This window comes from Oncorhynchus kisutch, linkage group LG9 (genome assembly GCF_002021735.2).
Source record: "Oncorhynchus kisutch isolate 150728-3 linkage group LG9, Okis_V2, whole genome shotgun sequence".
Lineage (NCBI taxonomy): Eukaryota > Metazoa > Chordata > Actinopteri > Salmoniformes > Salmonidae > Oncorhynchus > Oncorhynchus kisutch.
The window spans coordinates 40,014,373-40,029,518 of record NC_034182.2 but is presented as its reverse complement, the minus strand read 5'-3'; the positions used below and the strand labels follow the sequence as shown (position 1 = coordinate 40,029,518).

General features: G+C 42.8%; 1 protein-coding gene across 4 annotated transcripts in view; it reads right to left on the bottom strand.

Moving 5' to 3' along the window:
- Positions 1 to 15,146, bottom strand: part of lrch4 (leucine-rich repeats and calponin homology (CH) domain containing 4) — a 53,134-nt gene that overhangs the window by 22,028 nt on the left and 15,960 nt on the right. For all 4 annotated transcript variants that reach the window (XM_031832583.1, XM_031832585.1, XM_031832587.1 and 1 more), the window contains exons 2-4: positions 3,612 to 3,756; positions 3,389 to 3,518; positions 1,529 to 1,634 (exon numbers count right to left, since the gene is read on the bottom strand). In XM_031832583.1, the coding sequence (XP_031688443.1) occupies positions 1,529 to 1,634; positions 3,389 to 3,518; positions 3,612 to 3,756 (381 nt within the window). The remainder of the gene's footprint in view (positions 1 to 1,528; positions 1,635 to 3,388; positions 3,519 to 3,611; positions 3,757 to 15,146) is intronic.

Below are 15,146 nucleotides of genomic sequence, written 5' to 3'. Positions count from 1 at the left end.
CCCTTACACTTGTGTGTAGTAGTTTTGGAATTGTTACGGTTAGATTACTCGTTGGTTATTACTGCATTGTCGGAACTAGAAGCCCAAGCATTTCGCTACACTCGCAATAACATCTGCTAACCATGTGTATGTGACAAATAAAATTTGATTTGATTTACAATCCCACAATTGGACAAGTAAATAGGATCGCTAATTTTGCTTGTGGGTTCCTGCATTGCGCGGTACGTTATAAATGAGGTGTTATATAAGGAAGAACGGATGACAGTCTCATTGGGGCATTACAGACAGGTCCAGGATCTAGTGCCTTGGGTCAATAATAAGATTAAGTACCAAAGTAGCTTATCGGTATAGAGGGATAAAGCTATAGGGGACACGTTGACACACAGAGTCGGTAACAACCACTTGTGCAGTCGAGGGAAAACTGCAGCCAAATTGTTTTATAAAAATAAAAAAAAATACAGATTATAATTTTGGGATAATATACAAACGTTTTTTAATAAATATAAATGAGAAAAATAACATTTTATAGAGTAAATGTATTATTGGTTTCTTTTCATTTGATAAGAGATGAATGTGTAATGAATTTAAGGTTATTTGTGAATGTTAAAATGTACAGATTGTAAAGAGGTAATCCACAAAGTCCGATCATTAATAAACCTTAAAACACTAATATGTGAAGACAATATCTTCTGTGAACAAGGTTGGTAGCGACACGCTAAAGGAGATTTTTTTGCTGCTCAAGTCAACTAGAAAACCCACAATGCAATGTTCTCCCTCTGGGATAGCTGGCTAGCTAGCTACACACAATAATACCAAAGTCAATAATCAGCATGTGAAGTAGCTAGTTAGCTGTAAAAATCGACCCTAAACAAACTGCCCTATCCATTTAGGAATCTCTCAAGGTCGACTTTCAGTTCACCTCTGCCCAGAGCGATACAGAGTACGTTGCTATGACAACAGCCCCCCCCCCACCCCCCCACCCACCACAGGGGCACATTGCAAGATAGCACTTAATCATTTTGTACACTGTTTAAATTGCGCACGTCTAAGCTAAATATATATTTTGTCATGACAATATAAAAAATAAAAAAAAATTTTTTAAACGGATGGATGTGTTCTTGTCAAGTACGGCCATACCATCTATTGGCTGATGTGGTGATCTGGACTGGAGGTGACGGTTTTAAAAAGCTTTATTAAAAATGTGTATTACCCCTCATCTCCAGCGACCAGTTCCTTCGGGATTTCCTTATTTCACGGACGGACCACTTAGAAGTTACATCACGGCGGGGAGAATTTGTTATTCTACCCACTGATAGACGATCGGGCTTCTCACCAAATTGATATGAGTTACGATTTTTTTTTTTTCTTCTGGGGGTGGACTATCCCTTTAAGATCGTGTCATTAGATTTGGGGTGAGATCGCGAGAATTTTTTGAGAAAAACACAGACCCGCTGAAAAAGTTTGAATACCACTGGTATATTAAGGTGTATGTAGGGGTCAAAAGTGTGTGTGTGTGTGTCTCTCTCACCCTCTGGCAGTGTGGTGAGCTGGTTCCGCCTCAAGTTGAGGTCTCTCAGACACTCCAGCTGACCCAGCTCCACAGGCAAACACTGCAGGCCATTACAACTCACATCCTACAGGACAGAGGAAAACCAATTCATCAAAAGTTACTAACGGCAACCCAGGCCTTGGCTATACCCCAAAAGACTATGCAAGAAAGAACGAGAGAGAAAGAACGAGAGAGAGAAGGTAAAGAGAGGAAGGGGCGATAGGTCAGAGGGGAGATGCCGTACGTTAGAAATGTGGGTGAGTGGAGGGGCGGGGGGGACAGACAGGACTGTGAGCCAGCCAGTGAGGGTAGACAGCGTTAAGATAGCCATCCAGGACAGCGAGAAAGCGGAAGACAGCGAGAGAGAGGAAGACAGACAGGACTTGTGAGATGAAGAGCGAGACAAGACAGGACTGTGAGCCAGCCAGTGAGGGCAAAGAGAGGAAAGATAGACAACAGGATAGAGAACCTAAAGTAAACAAGACCAGAGTAACAGACTGTAAGAGAGATACCTAGAGCAACGAGAGGGAGACAGATACCTAGAGCAACGAGAGAGAGACAGATACCTAGAGCAACGAGAGAGAGACAGATACCTAGAGCAACGAGAGAGAGACAGATACCTAGAGCAACGAGAGAGAGACAGATACCTAGAGCAAAGAGAGAGAGACAGATACCTAGAGCAAAGAGAGAGAGACAGATACCTAGAGCAAAGAGAGAGAGACAGATACCTAGAGCAAAGAGAGAGAGACAGATACCTAGAGCAAAGAGAGAGAGACAGATACCTAGAGCAAAGAGAGAGAGACAGATACCTAGAGCAAAGAGAGAGAGACAGATACCTAGAGCAAAGAGAGAGAGACAGATACCTAGAGCAAAGAGAGAGAGACAGATACCTAGAGCAAAGAGAGAGAGACAGATACCTAGAGCCAAGAGAGAGAGACAGATACCTAGAGCAAAGAGAGAGAGACAGATACCTAGAGCAAAGAGAGAGAGACAGATACCTAGAGAAAACAGAGAGATCAGACAGCCCTGCGAGGTGGGCAGTGGCAACCTGAGGCAGTGGGCAACCTGAGGCAGTAGGGGAAGTGGGCAACCTGAGGCAGTAGGGGAAGTGGGCAACCTGAGGCAGTAGGGGAAGTGGGCAACCTGAGGTAGTGGGGAAGTGGGCAACCTGAGGCAGTGGGTCAGTGGGTAACCTGAGGCAGTGGGTCAGTGGGTAACCTGAGGCAGTGGGTCAGTGGGTAACCTGAGGCAGTGGGTCAGTGGGTAACCTGAGGCAGTGGGTCAGTGGGTAACCTGAGGTAGTGGGTCACATGAGGCGGTGGGTCAGTGGGTAACCTGAGGCAGTGGGCAACCTGAGGCAGTGGGTCAGTGGGTAACCTGAGGTAGTGGGTAACCTGAGGCAGTGGGTCAGTGGGTAACCTGACAGTGGGTAACCTGACAGTGGGTAACATGACAGTGGGTAACATGAGGCAGTGGGTCAGTGGGTAACCTGACAGTGGGTAACCCGAGGCAGTGGGTCGGTGGGTAACCTGAGGTAGTGGGTAACCTGAGGCAGTGGGTAACCTGAGGCAGTGGGTAACCTGAGGCAGTGGGTAACCTGAGGCAGTGGGTCGGTGGGTAACCTGAGGCAGTGGGTAACCTGAGGCAGTGGGTAACCTGAGGCAGTGGGTAACCTGAGGCAGTGGGTAACCGGAGGCAGTGGGTAACCGGAGGCAGTGGGTAACCGGAGGCAGTGGGTAACCGGAGGCAGTGGGTAACCGGAGGCAGTGGGTAACCGGAGGCAGTGGGTAACCGGAGGCAGTGGGTAACCTGAGGTAGTGGGTGTGTATCACTACGTACCAGCTGTCGGAGGTGAGTGAGGGTATGTATGGAGGTGGGCAGGGCCGACAGCTTGTTGTTGCTGACGATCAGGACTCTCAGGAGGGGGAGCTGACACATCGAGGGGGGCAGGCTGGAGAGGAGGTTACGGCTGCAAGGACGGACACACACACACAGAACAATTATGAACAGCAATACACGGACGCACAGGCAACTGAAGGAGTGCAATGAAAAGGGATGTTACCTGAGGTTGAGGTAGGTGAGAGCCTGTAGGTGACAGAGGTCGGGGGTGAGGGAGCGAACACAGTTGTGGTACAAGCTGAGCGTCTCCAAGGAGATGAACTGGCACAGCTCCTCTGGCAGCTCGCACAGACGGTTCTTAGAAAGGTCTGAAACAAGAAGGACCAATCACGGTCAATAACACTGGTATATTCGACAACAGCAACCAATCACGGTCAATAACACTGGTATATTCGACAACCAATCACTGTCAATAATATTTCCATGAGAAACAAAAAAGGACCAATCACACATCAATGACACTGACATGAGACGACTTGTCACAGTCATGTTCACCATCAGTCTCCCAGTAAAATCCTACTTGAGTCAAATTAGAAAAGTATTTGGCTTTAAATATACCTAAATATCAAAAGTAAAATGTAATTTCTAAAATATATATTTCAGTATCAAAACTAAAAATAATTTCAAATTCTTTAAATTAAGCAAACCAGACAGTGGTAGATAAATGTTTATTTTTATGGCTAGCCAGGGGCACACTCCCAACACTCAGACATCACTTACAAACGAAGATTGTGTTTAGTGAGTCCACCAGATCAGACACAGTAAGGATGTTCTCTTGACACAGACTATTTTTCTGTCCTGCTAAGCATTCAAAATATAATGAGTACCTTTGGGTGTCAGGGAAAATGTATTGAGTAGAAACCACATACATTTTCTTTAGGAATGTAGTGAAGTAAAAGTTGTAAAAAATATAAATAGTGAGGTAAAGTACAGATACCCCCCCAAAAAAAACTACTTAAGTATTACTTTAAAGTACTTTTACACCACTGATAAAAAGGAGTTTCATTATGCTCACCAAAATAACAGTTTCACATGCTCAACTAAAATGGACGCCAACATTCCAGTGGAACCCACAATCCTGACTCTTTGTGTGTGTGTGTGTGTGTGTCTTGTGATTCACCCAGTAGCTGACGGCACTAGGGGTAGCCTATATGAGAATGTGTAGTACACTGTGTGTATACAGTAACCAGGAAAGCGTGAACATGTCCAATACAATAGCTATGCAAATGAGTGTGAGACCTTACAATGGCTATTAGGAGTATCTCCTGCCGAAATACACTACCATTCAAAAGTTTGGGGTCACTTTTATTTTATTAAAATAACTTTTTTTGTCCATTAAAGTAACATCAAATTGATCAGAAACACAGTGTAGACATTGTTAAAATGGGGTAAATGACTATTGTAGGTGGAAAAACGGCAGATTTTTTATGGAATATCTACATAAGCGTACAGAGGCCCATTATCAGCAACCATCACTCCTATGTTCCAATGGCACGTTGTGTTAGCTAATACAAGTTTATATTTTTAAAAGGCTAATTGATCATTAGAAAACCCTTTTGCAATTATGTTAGCACAGCTGAAAACTGTTGTACTGATTAAAGAAGCAATACCACTGTCCTCCTTTAGACCAGAGTATCTGGAGATTCAGCATTTGTGGGTTCGATTACAGGCTCAAAAATGGCCAGAAACAAAATACTGAGAAATTGCCAAGAAACTGAATATCTTGTACAACGCTGTGTACTACTCCCTTCACAGAACAGCACAAACTGGCTCTAACCAGAATAGAAAGAGGAGTGGGAGGCCCCGGTGCACAACTGAGCCAGAGGACAAGTACCTTTAGAGTGTCTAGTTTGAGAAACAGATGCCTCACAAGTCCTCAACTGGCAGCTTCATTAAGTAGTACCTGCATAACACCAGTCTCAACGTCAACAGTGAAGAGGTGACTCTGGGATGCTGGCCTTCGAGGCAGTTCCTCTGTCCATTGTCTGTGTTCTTTTGACAATCTCAATCTTTTCTTTTTATTGGCCAGTCTGAGATATGGCTTTTTCTTTGCAACGCTTGATGGTAAACGTGGATTAGCTAACACAACGTGGATTAGCTAACACAACGTGGATTAGCTAACACAACGTGGATTAGCTAACACAGCGTGGATTAGCTAACACAGCGTGGATTAGCTAACACAGCGTGGATTAGCTAACACAGCGTGGATTAGCTAACACAGCGTGGATTAGCTAACACAGCGTGGATTAGCTAACACAGCGTGGATTAGCTAACACAGCGTGGATTAGCTAACACAGCGTGGATTAGCTAACACAGCGTGGATTAGCTAACACAGCGTGGATTAGCTAACACAGCGTGGATTAGCTAACACAGCGTGGATTAGCTAACACAACACAGGAGTGATGGTTGCTGATAATGGACCTCTGTACGCTTATGTAGATATTCAATTTTTTTAAATCTGTAGTTCCCAGCTACAATAGTAATTTACAACATTAACAATGTCTACACTGTATTTCTGATCCATTGGTTGTTATTTTAATGGACCCCAATTTTTTTGTTTTTCTTTAAAAAAACAAGGACATTTCTTAATGACCCCAAACAATTGAACGGTAGTGTATATACAGCAACGTTAACAGTCAAAAGTTAACACATCTACTCATTCCAGGGTTTTTCTTTATTTTTACAATTTTCTATACTGTAGAATAATAGTTTAGACATCAAAACTATGAAATAACATATGGAATCATGTAGTAACCAACAAACAATAAAAGTGTTAAATTAATCTAAATATATGTTATATTTGAGATTCTTCAAAGTAGCCACCCTTTGCCTTGATGAGAGCTTTGCACACTCATGGCATTCTCTCAACCAGCTTCATGGGGTAACCTGGAATGCATTTCAATTAGCAGGTGTGCCTTCTAAAAAAAATTTTTTTTTAAAGTTACATTTGTGGAATTTATTTCCTTCTTAATGCGTTTGCCAATCAGTTGTGTTGTGACAAGGTAGGGTGGAATAGAGAAGATAGTCTTTCATCAAATAGGGATACATCAATATTATGTCAAGATCAGCTCAAATAAGCAAAGAGAAACGACAGTCCATCATTACTTTAAGACATGAAGGTCAGTAAATTGGTAAATGTTCAAGAACTTTGAAAAGTTTCTTCAAGTAGTCGCAAAAACCATCAAGCTCTATGATGAAACTGGCTCTCATAGAACCACCACAGGAAAGGAAGACCCAGAGTTCTCTGCTGCAGAAGATAAGTTCATTAGAGTTACCTGCACCTCAGATTGCAGCCCAAATAAATGATTGAGAGTTCAAGTAACAGACATCTCAACATCAACTGTTCAGATGAGATTGCGTGAATCAGGCCTTCATGGTTGAATTGCTGCAAAGAAACCACTACTAAAGGTCACCAATAAGAAGAAGAGACTTGCTTGGGCCAAGAAACACGAGCAATGGACATTAGACTGGTGGAAATCTGTCCTTTGGTCTGAGTCCAAATTTGAGATTTGTGGTTCTAACCATCATGTCTTGGTGAGACGCAGAGTAGGTGAATGGATGATCTCTCCATGTGCGGTTCCCACATGAAGCATGGAGGAGGTGGTATTATGGTGCTGTGCTGGTGACACTGTCTGTGATTTATTTAGAATGTATCTAGCATTCTGCAGTAAAACACCATCCCATCTGGTTTGCGCTTAGTGGGATTATCATGTGTTTTTCAACAGGACAATGACCCCAAACACACAAGGTCAATGGATGATCTCTGCATGTGTGGTTCCCACTGTGAAGCATGGAGGTGGTGTTATGGTGTGGGAGTGCTTTGCTGGTGACACAGTCTGCGGTTTATTTAGAATTCAAGGCAAACTTAACCAGCAGGGCTACCACAGCATTTGGCATTGATACACAATGCTATTTGTGGGAGTATCATTTGTTTTTCAACAGGACAATGACCCAACACACCTCCAGGCTGTGTAAAGGCTATTTGACCAAGAAGGAGAGTGATGGAGTGCTGCATCAAATGACCTGGCCTCCACAATCACCCGACCTCAACCCAATTGAGATGGTTTGGGATGAGTTGGACCGCAGAGTGAAGGAAAAGCTGCCAACAAGTGCTCAGCATATGATAACTTCTTCAAGGCTGTTGGAAAATCATTCCAGGTGAAGCTGGTTGAGAGAATGCCAAGAGTGTGCAAAAGTGTCAAGGCAAAGGGTGGCTACTTTGAAGAATCTAAAAATCTATTTTGATTTGTTTAAACACGTTTCTAGTTACTACATTCCATATGTGTTCATAGTTTCTCTTTCTAAAAATAAAATAATGAAAATAAAGAAAAACCCTTGAATGAGTAGGTGTGTCCAAACTTTTGACTGGCACTGTATATACAGTCGCTATGCTGAGAGCGCTCTCTTTCTGTCTCCATTGTCTTACTGCTAGAGTGTGGCTGGGTGAACAATGGAGGGGGGAATGGAGTGTTGATCCTGTTCGCTCGGAGTCCCTGCACTCACCCCTGAAGAAACCCCTCCTCCCATCTTCTTCTACCCCCCCCCCCCCCCTGTCCTCTCTTCCCCTCCCCCCGCACTCTCTCCTCTCCCCTTCAAGTCCTATTCCCGGCCGGACCGACCGACACTCCGCTCTCACACTCCAGAGCTTTTGTCCTGCTGTTTGTTTTGGCAAGGAAGTGTTTCGGAAAACAAACTCACTCGCAACCCCTACACACACACCTTGTCCAAGTCCCACTCGAAGCTGAGGCCTCCCATCTGTAGCTGAGATGTCCCAGCCTTTCCCCAGCCCAATTGCGATAACGAACAACGGACACAGCCGCAATCTAACGATCGTACACATGGGAAAAGCTTCATTTTTTTTGAGGAATGGGATCTGGCTGTGCTGACAGCGGGTATTGAAATGTCCTACATCCGGCTGGCATTCCAGAGCAGAGCTGGAGAGAGGAGGTGGTCAACTAGCCTAAGGCAACAACAGTAGATATAAGCCCAAGTCATTTGGAATAACAGGGTTCCATGGAGACCAAAGATTTCAATTATTGAGTTTAAAATCGGAGTCGCTACTCGACAATATGACCAATAAAATAAAATCTGTCTGTTCAAAGCTTGAGGACTTGGCAGATCCACGGTACAGACTTCAGGCAACTTCTGTCCCAACAGTTGTGGCTACACAATATAACCCAACAATAAGAAGAAAAAAAGAGAAAAAATATACAAAAATAATCAAATTGTACTTGTCACATGCGTCAAATACAACAACAGCTGTAGACCTTACTGTGAAACACTTTCACAAACATGTACTTGATGGTTGTTTTCCCTCTAGGATGAACACAAGCCTCAAAACTCGTCTGAAGGTAGCCCGGTACCAGTTTACATGGAAGTACTTTAGTTCCCATAAAAAAATATACACACACACACACAGCATTCTGAAAGAATTCAGACCCATTGACTTCTTCCAAATGTTGTTACGTTACAGTCGTATTCTGAAAGGGATTAAATAAAACACATTCCTCATCAATCTACACACAAGACCCCACAATGACATCACAAGACCCCACAATGACATCACAAGACCCCACAATGACATCACAAGACCCCACAATGACATCACAAGACCTCATAATGGTAACGTTTTGTTCCGTTAATGAATAAATATATATATATATAATAAATATATTTAATATTAATATAATGCAAAGTGTTTTTATGGGCTAATAGAAGTAATGTGAAGGCCAAATTCAATGTTTCATCATATTTTGTATATATATATATACATCTTTAAAAAAAAAAATTTTTATAGATACATACTTAGAGGTCCTAAAATTCTTAATCAAATTATCCTTGGAATGGTGGTGGTCTTCTTCTTCTTCTTAAAACAACTCCATGTTAGCTTAGTAGAAACCCAGCCTTGGGCCCTTAAACACACACGCACATGGCTAGCATGTAACCAGACCAATCTATAGGCACTTTAAAAAGCTAAGCTCGACCTTGCATGACCCCAAACTGCGTAACCATGGTGATGAAGCAGATATTGTGATGACTCAACACCAAGGTCACATATGACTGGCCCTCAAACCCCCTATCAACCTGAAATGAGCTAGGTTGGCTTAAAACCTTTTCACTCGCTCTGAAACAAAACATTCACACAGCAGCACGTCTAGACCATCCACGATGCTAATTCAATTACACAGCCTTGTTAAAAACAACAGTCCAAGTCTAACCGTTATTCTAAACTATTAGTTGACAATGGGTTCATAATTTTAAAAACTAATTATAGGTGGATGGGTGTAGCAAAAACAACTAAAATAAGGGGACTGAAATCACTCATGTCTCTGAGAGGCGTTGACCTCCTGACCCCTAGCAGTCAAAACATGGGTACTAAAAGGGGGAGCAAACCTTGATGAAAATCAGCTTTGGTACTGATATGATGAACACCTAATGCATGAGGTAAGAGGGAGCCTTGTCTGTGTCACCTCCCCACACAAAGACCTCGACCCAGTCTCATATTACACCACTGACGACAAGTCAGAGCGAGCGAGAGAGATAGGAGGAAGTTACATAGCCAGTCAAGTCACTGCCCAAAACAACCTCGTGTTCAAATGTGAACAGTATCAGCTTCATTGAAATGACTGGATAATGGAAAAGGATGCAGGCCTGCACATAAATAGACAATTAGGCTTGGGAGGTATACCATACACAGTGAATTTGGAAAGTACTCAGACCCTTTCACATTTTGTTACGCTACAGCCTTAACCTAAAAATGTATGAAATTCATTTCCCCCCCCCCGCCCCCCACTCAAAATACACATAATACCCCATAATGACATCACAATACCCCATAATGACATCACAATACCCCATTATGACATCACAATACCCCATAATGACATCACAATACCCCATAATGACATCACAATACCCCATAATGACATCACAATACCCCATAATGACATCACAATACCCCATAATGACATCACAATACCCCATAATGACATCACAATACCCCATAATGACATCACAATACCCCATAATGACATCACAATACCCCATAATGACATCACAATACCCCATTATGACATCACAATACCCCATAATGACATCACAATACCCCATAATGACATCACAATACCCCATAATGACATCACAATACCCCATAATGACATCACAATACCCCATAATGACATCACAATACCCCATAATGACATCACAATACCCCATAATGACATCACAATACCCCATAATGACATCACAATACCCCATAATGACATCACAATACCCCATAATGACATCACAATACCCCATTATGACATCACAATACCCCATTATGACATCACAATACCCCATTATGACATCACAATACCCCATTATGACATCACAATACCCCATTATGACATCACAATACCCCATTATGACATCACAATACCCCATTATGACACAGCAAAAACAGGTTTAGAACTTTTTGCTAATTTATACATTTACAGAAATATTCAGACCTTTTGTTATGAGACTCGAAATGGAGCTCAGGTGCATCCTGTTTCCATTGCTCATCCTTGAGATGTTTTCTACAACTTGATTGGAGTCCACCTGTGGTAAATTCAATTGATTGGACATGATTTGGAAAGGCAACACACCTGTCTATATAAAAGGTCCCACAGTTGACAGTGCGTGTCAGAGTTAAAACCAAGCCATGAGGTCAAAGGAATTGTCTGTAGAGCTCCGAGACAGGATTGTGTCAGTCTTAAATGGAAGAAGTTTGGAACCACCAAGACTATTCCTAGAGCTGGCCGCCCAGCCAGGAGAGAAGGGCCTTGGTCAGGGAGGTGACCAAGAACCCGATGGTCACTCTGACAGAGCTCCAGAGTTCCTCTGTGGAGATGGCTGCCCTTCTGGAAGCTTCTCCCATCTCTGTAGCACTCCACCAAATCAGGCCTTTATGGTAGAGTGGCCAGATGGAAGCCAGTCCTCAGTAAAAAGCACATGACAGCCCGCTTGGAGTTTGCCAAAAGGCACCTAAAGGACTCCCAGAACACGAGAAACAAGATATTTCTGGTCTGATAAAAAAACAAAGATAGAACTCTTTGGCCTGAATGCCAAACGTCACGTCTGAGGTCTCCCATCTGTAGCGTCTTACCCAAGAAGACTTGAGGCTGTAATCCTTGCCAAAGGTGCTTCAAAGTACTGAGTAAAGGGTCTGAAAACATATGTAAAATGTGATCCGTTTTTAATCATTAATACATTTGCAACATAAAAAACAAAAAAAGTTTTTGCTTTGTCATTATGGGGGGGGGGGGGGGGGGGGGGACAATTTAATAAATTCTGGACTAAGGCTGTAACGTAACAAAGATGAAGAAAAAGTCAAGGGGTCTGAATACTTTCCGAATGTACAGTACACCTTTATACCGGGGGCTATTTGAAGAGCCACAGGATGCGTTTTTCAGTAGTCAATTATTTTAAGTTTAATATAAGTAGCTACAAATATTCTAATTCGATTAACAAGAAGTTCAGACATCCACATACAGTGGGGCAAAAAGTATTTAGTCAGCCACCAATTGTGCAAGTTCTCCCACTTAAAAAGATGAGGTGTAATTTTCATCATAGGTACACTTCAACTATGACAGACAAAATTAGGAGAGAAAAAAAATCCTGAAAATCACATTGTAGGATTTTTTATGAATTTATTTGCAAATTATGGTGGAAAATAAGTATTTGGTCATCTACACACAAGCAAGATTTCTGGCTCTCACAGACCTGTCACTTCTTTAAGAGGCTCCTCTGTCCTCCACTCGTTACCTGTATTAATGGCACCTATTTGAACTTGTTATCAGTATGAAAGACACCTGTCCACAACCTCAAACAGTCACACTCCAAACTCCACTATGGCCAAGACCAAACAGCTGTCAAAATTGTAGACCTGCACCAGGCTGGGAAGACTGAATCTGCAATAGGTAAGCAGCTTGGTTTGAAGAAATCAACTGTGGGAGCAATTATAGTTGAAGTGTACCTATGATGAAAATTACAGGCCTCTCTCATCTTTTTAAGTGGGAGAACTTGCACAATTGGTGGCTGACTAAATACTTGTTTGCCCCACTGTATATGTTTACAATGGGTGTTCAATGATTCAAACTAATTGACCAACGTCGGTTCAATTATATTTTGTTTTGCGTTTCTCATGCGCAGTTTCTCTAGAGACAAATCAGATCAAGCCCAAACTGTGCCATGAAGTAGAGAGTTGTTAACAACATGCCAATATTCTACATAGTCCAGGGCACAACAAAAATGTGTTGATTAACTACAATGACCATAATGCATTGCGTGACTTGGACTAAAATAAAGTAATCATATAAAACGAATGTTTTATTTATATTTTACCTTTATTTAACCAGTGATCAATGACGGCCTGGGAACAGTGGGTTAACTTCCTGTTCAGGGGAACAGTGGGTTAACTTCCTGTTCAGGGGAACAGTGGGTTAACTTCCTGTTCAGGGGAACAGTGGGTTAACTTCCTGTTCAGGGGAACAGTGGGTTAACTTCCTGTTCAGGGGAACAGTGGGTTAACTTCCTGTTCAGGGGAACAGTGGGTTAACTTCCTGTTCAGGGTAACAGTGGGTTAACTTCCTGTTCAGGGTAACAGTGGGTTAACTTCCTGTTCAGGGTAACAGTGGGTTAACTTCCTGTTCAGGGGAACAGTGGGTTAACTTCCTGTTCAGGGGAACAGTGGGTTAACTTCCTGTTCAGGGGAACAGTGGGTTAACTTCCTGTTCAGGGGAACAGTGGGTTAACTTCCTGTTCAGGGGAACAGTGGGTTAACTTCCTGTTCAGGGGAACAGTGGGTTAACTTCCTGTTCAGGGGAACAGTGGGTTAACTTCCTGTTCAGGGGAACAGTGGGTTAACTTCCTGTTCAGGGGAACAGTGGGTTAACTTCCTGTTCAGGGGAACAGTGGGTTAACTTCCTGTTCAGGGGAACAGTGGGTTAACTTCCTGTTCAGGGGAACAGTGGGTTAACTTCCTGTTCAGGGGAACAGTGGGTTAACTTCCTGTTCAGGGGAACAGTGGGTTAACTTCCTGTTCAGGGGAACAGTGGGTTAACTTCCTGTTCAGGGGAACAGTGGGTTAACTTCCTGTTCAGGGGCAGAACGACAGATTTGTACCTTGTCAGCTCGGGGGTTTGAACTTGCAACCTTCCGGTTACTAGTCCAACGCTCTAACCACTAGGCTACCCTGCCGCCCAGAATGTAATAAACACAACACTGAAATATTTGATTAAAGTAAATGAATGTGAATAATGGTTAATAAGTGATCAGCAGTAATGTACAGTCACTACCATCATGGGGACTTTTATTCCATGTTGTATTCTGTGATGTTACAACATTCAACCCATTAAAATGGTTCAAAAGTAGAAAAGAATCCCCCCCCGAAAACCGTGATTCTTTTTTTTTTGCATAACCGAAACCAAACAGACCTAAAGAAATAACTAGTGCTTGTTTCTCGGTCTCTGCGCATCAGTGTCGGATTGAAGTAGGTGTGGGTGAGAAGGTGTGATGGTGTGTGTGTGAGATGGTGTGATGGTGTGTGTGAGATGGTGTGTGTGAGATGGTGTGATGATGTGTGTGATGGTAAGTGTGATGGTGATGTTGTGTGTGATAGTGTGTGTGTGTGTGGGTGTGTGTGTGGGTGTGTGTGTGTGTGTGATGGTGTGAGAGAGAGAGAGAGAGAGACTGTTTCTCCGTGTCCATGATAAAAGAGAAACAGTGTCGAAGTCCAAATACGTCAGATATGATTTATTCTCGATCCCACAGCCAAGAAACTTCACACTCAGCCCTCAACACCACACTGAAATCCAAGGCAAGAGGGAACCGGGGCCTCTGTGTGTGTGTCAGAGAGATAATTACTTACGCCCACACATATCAGGTACTGAATCATCATGGGGGAGTGAGGGAGAGAGAGACAGAGCGAGACCGAGACAGAGAGACAGAGAGACAGAGAGAGACAGAGAGAGGTGACTGAATAACAGACGAGAGATAATACCAGAGTGAGGACATGGACAAAGGGAGTGAAAGAGCAGCCCAAAAATAAAAATAAATAAATATATATATAAATATATATATATATATATATATATATATAAATAATAAATAAAATCAGAAAAAAGACCTGAACAGAGATGGACTGAGAAATAAGAGAGAAAGAAAGAGACTCAACTAAAAAAAGACAGTTCAATCAAGACAGGCTTGAATCCTTCAGGGTCGGGACTCATCGTGCCGTTGCTCAAGTCCCTTCTTACGACTGCCAGAAAACACTTGAAAAGTACAAGGAGAGGAGTGTAGCTACGACAGCTGCTATTTACAACCTACTTCCACGGGATTCGGGGGGCACTTCTGTGTGGCCAAGACAAAACGTGTGCACAAATAACCCATGCATAATATGTGCCGTTATTCCCAATACCCATAATGCAAAAACAAAAAGCCTTTGTAGGCCGGTGTGTGAAAACTAAAAACAGTCCTGGGGCTGATTTCTCTCTATTGGACTGACCCCTAGTAACGAAAGTACATTACAGGCTTTGGTCTGAACTAACGGTACACAAAGCAACAATGATTCCATCCAGACTAGCTTCCTCATTTCAGGAGGACTGTCATTTGATGTGCTGCATTGGTGTTTACCTTGTGTGTCAACACGTTGCCAATGGCAATGTCAGTCTTCTGA